At 48.4% G+C, this 8,665-nt stretch overlaps 1 protein-coding gene across 2 annotated transcripts; it reads left to right on the top strand.

Annotated features, from left to right (window-relative positions):
* Positions 1 to 2,742: 2,742 nt before the first annotated feature.
* On the top strand, positions 2,743 to 8,456 carry CFL2 (cofilin 2). Of its 2 annotated transcripts, none has more exons than XM_065686308.1 (4): positions 2,743 to 2,850; positions 4,336 to 4,643; positions 4,744 to 4,820; positions 4,912 to 8,456. In XM_065686308.1, the coding sequence occupies exons 1-4, from the start codon at positions 2,848 to 2,850 to the stop codon at positions 5,022 to 5,024; spliced, it is 501 nt and encodes a 166-aa protein (XP_065542380.1). In that variant the 5' UTR covers positions 2,743 to 2,847; the 3' UTR covers positions 5,025 to 8,456. The 2 variants fall into 2 exon arrangements, with proteins under 2 accessions (XP_065542380.1, XP_065542381.1); XM_065686309.1 differs by lacking the exon at positions 2,743 to 2,850 and adding an exon at positions 3,711 to 4,208.
* The last annotated feature ends 209 nt before the right edge of the window (positions 8,457 to 8,665 follow it).

Consider the following 8,665-nt stretch of genomic DNA (forward strand, 5'->3'; position numbering starts at 1 on the left):
GCATGCGCTCCACATAGGGTATCATTCACAAAGCTTTTAGTGCTGCTGCTGCTGGGCTCTCTGAATCATAGGGCTATTTCAGTGGTGCCTGGTGGGATGCAGGCCTTGTGGCACAAGGGTAGTGAAACTCGATGCTTCCTGAGTGCAGCAAGATGCCACGGTGAGGAACCAGCTTTGTCTGAGTGTGCTCCGGCAGTAAGATTTGCTTGGTCATTATTGCTCTTAGCTGGAGACTGGCCATTTCTGTGGCTTCCAAGGTCACCACTGGGCTCTACCACAAGTTCCTTCTCTGACTGCTGCAGTCACCAGAAGTCCATTGCTCATTTTCTTGAAAACGAGAGGGCCCTTCCTGTTCACCTGTGACACATTTTTCACCCCTGAGAAATGCTCTCCAGTTCTGGAAAACTCATTTCTTTCTTAGAGATGTCTGTAAAATCACAAAATCCTCCTTCTTCACCCTTGCTGCTTCTGTACTCTGACGACTAGCAGGGACTGGTCAGCGATGTGCAGCCGCAGCCGGGTGTGCCTGGGTGCCTCAGGTGTGCACCCTGGGAGGTGAAGAGAACAACAAGCACTTGGGACTCATTATTCGGTTTGCATGGCAGTAAAGCCAGAGGGTGAGTCATGGAGTCGTCATCCCCAGAGCATCCACCCGGCCGTGCAGCTCTGGAGCTGGTAACTCGTTCTCCAGCTTTCAAGAGCCTGGGATGTGCAGTGCAGAGTCCCTCCATGGGGGCATAGGGCCCTCACACACAGTGGTTTCATGGTATCGCATACGCATGAGGAGAAACCTGCTGAGGCCCTGGCAGTGGCTGTGGCCACTGGCACTGGAGGGTGTACCGCACACGTGCATATCTGCTTACAGAGGTGAAGGAACCCCCCTGCTGCTGCTTGCCACAGTGGCCTCCCGACATCGTGTGTGGCTGCAAGGACACAGACCTTCGTTTGGGATGCTGAGAACGGCACGTGTCGCACGCAGCATGCCATGCCACACTGCAGTGTCATGAAGGCTGTTTTGGGATACACCGAGCCATTGTGATGATGAGGATGTGCAACTGCTTAAGTCCACCCCATGGAGCTGCACAGGAGCAGCAGATACCTGGAAACAGGGCTGTTAAGATATCCTATGGATTTATGTTGGTTTAAACCAGCCATGAAACAGTTTCTTGAGAGTTTTCCATTTTAGGATTTGTGCTATTAATTCGCGTAACAATTTTCACCTCTCCTAACCGGTTACTTGTTTGATCAAAAAGCAACACATTGTATTTGAAAACTGAATTGGGTAATGGCTGACTCTTTAAATGCAAATACACAATAAAGGTACTCCTCCCTGTGTCCCACACTGCTGGCGCAGAACAGGCAGTAAGAATACGAGTGGCCATCAGATGGGAAAAGGTAGAATCTATCAGACTTAGTGGCGGTGGTGAGTCCTGAACTTACGGCTGTGCAGAGCTGAGGTGTAATACAGCTCCTGCTTAGTGATTTCAAGGCTGAAGGACCAGATTCTGAATACTGATGAATGCAATTAAGTCTTGAATTCTGCATACAGACAAAGCAGGAGGTAACTCAGAACAGTGATTAGGAACATAGTGGCTCATCTGGTCAATGCAGTGGTGCATAGTAATGATAAAGGGGAAAGAGTCCCACATCTCCCACGCAATGCCGCACGAATGTGCGTATCTATGTATGTATATATGCACCTGCATGCTGACAAGCACCAGCTGGCTGGTTTCCACCCAGGTTCTACTAGCAATCCAGGTGTATGGGGAGCGATGGCCGAGCAGCCACAGCGCAGGCTGGGTGCTCACATGCACGCTGGGATCCTGCACTTTCAGCATCTCTGGGTTCTCAGACACCACCAGCCCGGGGCGCAGAGCACCACACAGTGCTAACAATCCTCTTGCCCACTTTTATGGGCTAGAGATAAAATGTTCTGTGATTGGTGTCCTGCAGCTGAAGCCCCGTCCAGCTCAGTATGGACAAGTGACACACTCTCGGGAAGGCTACCCTTCCTTGTTCACGTGTAAGGCACCTTCCTACCTCTTAATGTTCCTCCTTCCGCCTTATGAGTTGTGTCCCGCCCCATTGCCTGAGCAGCTCTCCAAAACCACGGAACGTGCTGTGTTTGTGCCGGACACCCAGGCCTTTCCCTACATACAGCAAGGGCAGCCATGGCAGCAGCTCATCTCCTGTTCCAGGGGGGGCAATGAATCGTGGCACGCTGCGAGTTCAAAATGCTCCCTATGTATGCCGCCGTGTCAGGCGTGCGCGGGCATGAGGGGTGAACCGGGGGGCGATGCCAAAAGCGTGACTCCGGGGCAGCACAAAGCGCCTCGGTGAAGGGAGCCGCGCTGGGCTGGCCTGGCCAGGGCACAGCCCCGCTCCGGGCAGCCGTAGCTAGCTCCACAAGGGGCCCTGTCACCACCGTGCCCGACCCGAAGCGCCTACCAGCAGCTCTGCTCCACGCCCGGCTGAGGGGCTGTGCCACCCGCGAACAGCCGGGGTGGGCCTGGGGCCGCGAGGCCGAAGCGGCGGGAGCGGCCCGCCCGGCAGACGCTGGGACAGCACCGGCGCCCAGCCGGGCCGGGCCGGGCCGCGCCGCGGGGCGGTGGGACGGGACAGCGGCCGGCCCGGGCCGGGCCTGCCCCGCGGTGGACGGCGCGGCGCGGCCCGGCGGCACGTGGTGGCGGCGCGGCCCATGTGACCGGCCCTCCCCGGGCGCCGCGGCTCATCCCCCGCCCGGCCCGAGTCCCCGCCCGCCTCGCCCCCAGCGCAGCGCAGCGCAGCGCAGCGCTCTCCTGCGCGCAGCAGCCCCGCACAGCAGGCAGCCGCCGCCGCCCCAGCGCCATGGTAAGGGGGACGCGGCGCGGCCAAGCGGGGAGGGCGGCGGGGGTGGCCCGCGGGGAGAGGGGCAGTGCGGCCCGCTGGGGCGCGGGGCTGAATTGAGCAGGCCCGGCCCGGCTCAGCGCGACGCGGCCCCGAGGCCTCTCGGCGGCCATTTTAGTCTAATTTTAGCCAGGTGCGGGGGGAAGGGGCGGTGGGAGCGGCCGTGGGGCAGGAGCGGGCGGCGGGGCGGACCGCGGCCCGGCTGGGGCCCGCGTTCGGGCCCGGCGGTTGGGGTTTGCGTTGGGGCCGGGGCCGGGCGGGCGGCGCAGCGCTCCCTGCGGCGTGGCTCGGGCGTGCGAGTAGCCTGGCGGCGGTGCGAGGGGCTGCTGTGGGGAGAGGGGCTCCCGGCAGCCGCGACGGCGGCCCGGGCCCGAGGGGTTTGTGTCCCGGCCGGCGGGAGAGCGGGCAGGCCGGGAGCGATCGTGGGGGAGCGCTGCGGGCGCAGCGAGGGCGGCCGGGAGCAGGGCTGGCCGGCGGTGGGGCGCCCGTTCCCCGCGAACAAAGCCGGGGAAGGGGGCAGCGGGCTTCCCCGGGCACAAAGCCGCGGCTCCCAGCGAGCCGTGCACCTGCCTGCCGAGCAGCCTGCCCGGGCAGCGCCCGCCTCTTCGGGTGTAATTGTTGGACCGAGAGCAGGCGCGCTGCGGATGGGCTCGGCTCGGCTCGGCTCGGCTCGCTCGCAGTTGGGCTCGCTAAACCGCTTGCTTTCTGTCGTGATCTCCCCCCTTGCCGTGTCAGTGTTTTGTTTCCTTTCTGCTTCAGGCTTGGGTTTTGGACGGCTTGCGAGCCTTACGGGGAACTGGGCACATTTTAACTGGTGTTTTTGTGCGAAGGAGGAGCAGTTAAATAATGCTTGTGCAGTACTGCGAAGTAAAATTCAGGTGCTTTTAAAGCGCGGTGTTGAAGCTGACACAATGCAGAAAACATTTCTGCTGCTTGTAGAGCCTTACCTCACCCAGCAAAATGACAGTGCTGGATGTGAGCTGCTGCTGCTGTGGCGTTTGTTCCGCTAAAAAAAACCCCAACAAAACCAACCCAACAAAAAGGCACCCAGTCCCAACCCAAAACTGCAGACTCCTTTCTCTCCTGTGTTCAGTTTCCACTCCCCTCCGCTCACTCTCCCCCTCCCCAAAATAAGCCATATGCATGATAAGGTAATGGAAAACTGCTTGAGTAGTACAGTTGTGTGCCTGGCTCCATAAAACTGCTATCCAGAAGCACAACTGAAGATGCTGAGATCTGCAACAAGAGAGTACAGAATTTACACCTCCTTTATCTCTTCTGCTCCAGTCCTGCAAAGATTGCTAAATCCATAGTGTGTTCAGGTTGAGTATAGTATTTTTATTCTTATGGGGGCAGGCAGACTTGTTTATCTAGCACTGTGGGCTATCATCTTTTCTAGGGAGTGTTAATTTTTGCTGTTTACTGTATTCCTTTGATCTCATTTTGCAGGCTTCTGGAGTAACAGTGAATGATGAAGTCATAAAGGTTTTCAATGACATGAAAGTAAGGAAATCTTCAACCCCAGAAGAGATTAAAAAAAGAAAGAAAGCCGTTCTCTTCTGCTTAAGTGATGACAAAAAGCAAATAATTGTAGAGGAGGCAAAGCAGATATTGGTTGGTGACATTGGAGATACGGTGGAGGACCCCTATACAGCCTTTGTGAAGTTACTACCTTTGAATGATTGCCGATATGCTTTGTATGATGCCACATATGAGACAAAGGAATCTAAGAAAGAAGACCTGGTATTTATATTCTGGTGTGTAAAAGCAAAGCTTGCTGTTAAAATTGAATATTCTGGAGTTAACGCTGGATGACTAAATGACTGCTTTGTTGTGGTCTTCTTCTTTCCTTTAAAGGGCTCCTGAAAGCGCACCTTTAAAAAGCAAGATGATCTACGCAAGCTCTAAAGATGCCATTAAAAAGAAATTTACAGGTATGGATCTAAAAGTGTTTTGTTCATTGATTATAATGCTGTTTAGATGTTGAGGTTCTCACAAGTTCATTGTTGCCCGTCTGTCTTCCAGGTATTAAACATGAGTGGCAAGTAAATGGTTTGGATGATATTAAGGACCGTTCAACACTTGGAGAGAAATTGGGAGGCAACGTGGTAGTTTCACTTGAAGGAAAACCCTTATAAAAAGACAAACAAGTGCCATCTGGATCTAAGGAGCTTCCATTTCTGCAGCTCGTTCAATTGGAATAGTATTAGTCTCCCCATCCCCTTCCCTCCTCAAAAAATAAGGCCCTTCCCTAATGCCCCCGAAGGAGATGTCATTGTTAAGCAGTCTACCAGTGATTGCCATTAGACTGTTTAATCCTGGTAGTTTTATGTAGGATCCAAGGAATGCTTTCACGTCATACTCTTAGCCAAAACTGACGTCGCAGGCATTCCTTGCAACATGTACAATGAATGTGATAGTTAATGTAAATAGTCTAGCAGACAGCAAAAGGTAAGCTAATGGAATGCCTTGAAAGTATTGTCCACTGGTCGGATGGTAGACTCTATACAGTATTACTTACAGTTGCACTTGATTGCAGTTCCATGAGGCTCTTGTGCATTCATACACCTCACCTGCCTTGACAAGCCTATTTTTGTGACATGGCAGCACACAACACTATGCATTTAAAGCACTTTTTTGTAATATGTTTGACCCGCCCCCCCTCCCCAAAGGAATGCCAATTAAGTTGCTGTAACTGTGTCATCAAATTATTGTAGTACCTCAGTTTCATTCCTGTTACATGCATATCTTTACAAATGAAGTAGCTGTTACGATGCCTTTTTGTTTTCCATTGAATGTACACTACTGAACAGGAGTAGAAGTTATCTGTTTACCATATGAGTCTTGAAACACTAAAGTTTTGTAAAACATCAGTCATGGTGGCAATTTCTGTACTGAAAAGAGCCTTAAATGGAACGTTGTTTTTTGAGATCAAAAACTGGCCACGTTGCAATAAAACTTGTGGCTTATTACAGAACGTTGCCTTGTTTTCATTGGAAAATACAGTTTTTAAGTATGTTTAATTTAAGCATTTTTCAAATAACTTCTGTGGAAAGTATTGTAAAGGTAAACAGTCATTAATCTCTTCTTGAATAATGCAAATTTTTCATTCCTAATCGTGATTTAGGTACTGCTTTACAATATTTTGTGGCTCTGTTCCGATCATTTGATAAAGGACTTGCTCCTTAAAGAAGCTACCACTACTAGAGACCATTTGTTCCGTGAAACACTTGTGTCAGACACATACGAAGTAATTAACCACGCAGTGTGTTCCATACCTGAGCGTTCTTAAAGTTCTACATGTCAGAGTAAAGCCTTGCATGAAATCTTGCAGCTCGCCGTCTTTTTTTTGGGTAAGATGATTTGTAGTGTGAGTTGTACGCAGAATATGAAGCCAGTAAATAATCTTTGGAGTTTTTTGAGTGTTGCATTTAAGACGGACTTGGTACAAGAAACAGCCTAAATGAACTGTTCTACTTGTTAGCGTCTATGTAAATAGAACTGGAAAGTGTTTGCCACTACCGAGGCTTGCACTAGGGACATGATTTGGCTGGGAGCCAAATAATGCTCTCCTTATAGAGAATTTGATCTGCTCTGTGTGAACAATCCTCCGTTAGCCAGAGCTATTTATGGCAAACACATGCTTTTGTATCTTGTCATCGTTATCCACAAATGGCAAAACTGGACATGATTCTCCTGGTATGCATGAAGGAGCGCTGTTAGGCAGCCACTGGCAGCTGAACTGTACAGGCTGCTGGAAGGAATGCTCTTTATCATTACCTTATTTTAAAAAGCTGGTAGAGTAGAACTGTGGAGCTTTTGAATGCTGGCTGTTCGCATTCAGTCCATTGCCCTTTTTCAGCAAGGAAGCAGATAATAATAAATATCCTTTTTTTTTGTAATAGTTCAAATAATATGATGGTACTGTGTTTAGTCTCTCTCGTCCTGTAGAACTTTAAGACTTTGCTTCAGGCTTTTGGCTGTCCCTATGACTTGCACACCTCATTGTGTTAGCTGTTCTATGTAGACTAAAATTTACTAGAATTTAACTAAAAAGGCATGATGACCACTGACTTACTAAGTGTATTAATGAGTCTTGGTTTTCTACAAAACTCTCCTTTCAGGTACCTTTTAAGGTGGAGAAGTAACTGATGGTATGCATGTTGTCTAGAAAAAAAAAAATCAAGTTTTTATTCCTAGAAATAGTCTATTTCTGATTATTCACGTTGTGTGCAAAGCCCAGTTTAATGTAAAGACCTACTTTGTGCTTTATGTTTGACTTGAGTTCAGTATCATGAAATGATCTTTTAACTGATTTTTTCACAAGGTATGCTTTCTTTAAAAAAAGCCAAACCGGAAAATGTTGATTTTTAATAAACCATTTAAATTTCATTTTAGACAGTAAACTTTTTTAAGCAGTACTGTGTTTAAATTTATTGTTTGTCTCTGCTGCAAACAGTCTGGAAAGATGTCTTTGGCTTCCGAGTTGAATATTCAAGTTTATTTTTTTTTAAACTAGCTTAGGTGTATATTCACTCAGTCCAAGTAGATAAAAAATTTAAGCACAAACTGTATTTATGTAAGATTCCTACCAAAACAAGTTGTGGATCCAAACGGATCAGCCTGCCTTCAGTTTGTTCTTGAAATGACTGACTGACTGATGCGAGGTCCAATTCAGATGGCTTGCTTTAAAAAAAACAACAAACCAACAAAAACCAAACCAATAAAGTGCTACAGAACTGTTACTGTTTGAATTGTAAAACAAATGAGAGACAGCTGGCATCTGTTCCAGAATGGTTTGTCAGCTGTTGTTTTCTGTCATTATGCAAAATGGTGAGGGCCTCATTGTGATAGAGAAGTGGAGGAAAGTCTTCTCGAGTATCTTCTGTGTATCTCCATGTAGACGTGACTTTTGGGTATCTTGGCTGCAGTTATTGTATTGATAAAGAAATATTAGATGAAACTTTCATGAAGGTAGCTTGTGAGAAAATGGCATTTTTCTTCTTAAAATATACTTTAAAACCAGCAGCTGTTTGTTTGATTTGGTAAATCCTGGAAGAGGTATAGACATACGGGTTTGATTTCTCCAGAAAGGGAAATCGGTCCAAGACCGGGTGAGTAGGTGAGCTTTATGCTTGTGGCGATTTTAGAAATGCAAACCTTTAAATTAATATGGACTCGAGTGTAAGAATCACTCCTAGTCAGATCACTAAGTGGATTCTGAGTGTGTTCAGTTAAAACCCAAAGTGTTTCTCTTAAGTGGGAGAGTCTTTTTCTGTTGTACCATTCCCTCAGAACGAGTGGTGGAATACAGCAGTTGCCACAGTTTGACAATAAGCTTTACTCTTATGCCAATTCCAGTATAAACCAAATTTTCATGTCTGCCTATTTTTATAAACTTCTGTAAGTTCCCCTTAGTTTGTGGTGGCGAGTTTATGGTTGTAGAGTGAGAACATGGCACTAATGGTGGATCAAAGATCATCAATGTAGCACCTGTCTATAAGTATTGAATTTCTTTGAAATATTTCTGATTTTGAAAACCTGATATGAATAAAATTAATTTAAATGTCCTCAGCTGTTGAGTGTGTTTGTGTGCTAGGCAGCACCTACACCATTCACTTTGCTGTTCTCTTTCGACTGGGAGCAGCCCAGAAACTGAGAGATTGTGGAGTAAATGGGTGGAATATGTGTGCTTTTGTAACGGGTTTCACCTACAGCCTCTTCAGTTTGGTACCCAGCTGTACAAAAAGCCAGCACTGATGGCTCTGGAGGTGGGTAT

Source organism: Lathamus discolor, chromosome 6 (genome assembly GCF_037157495.1).
Source record: "Lathamus discolor isolate bLatDis1 chromosome 6, bLatDis1.hap1, whole genome shotgun sequence".
In the NCBI taxonomy this organism is placed as follows: Eukaryota; Metazoa; Chordata; class Aves; order Psittaciformes; family Psittacidae; genus Lathamus; species Lathamus discolor.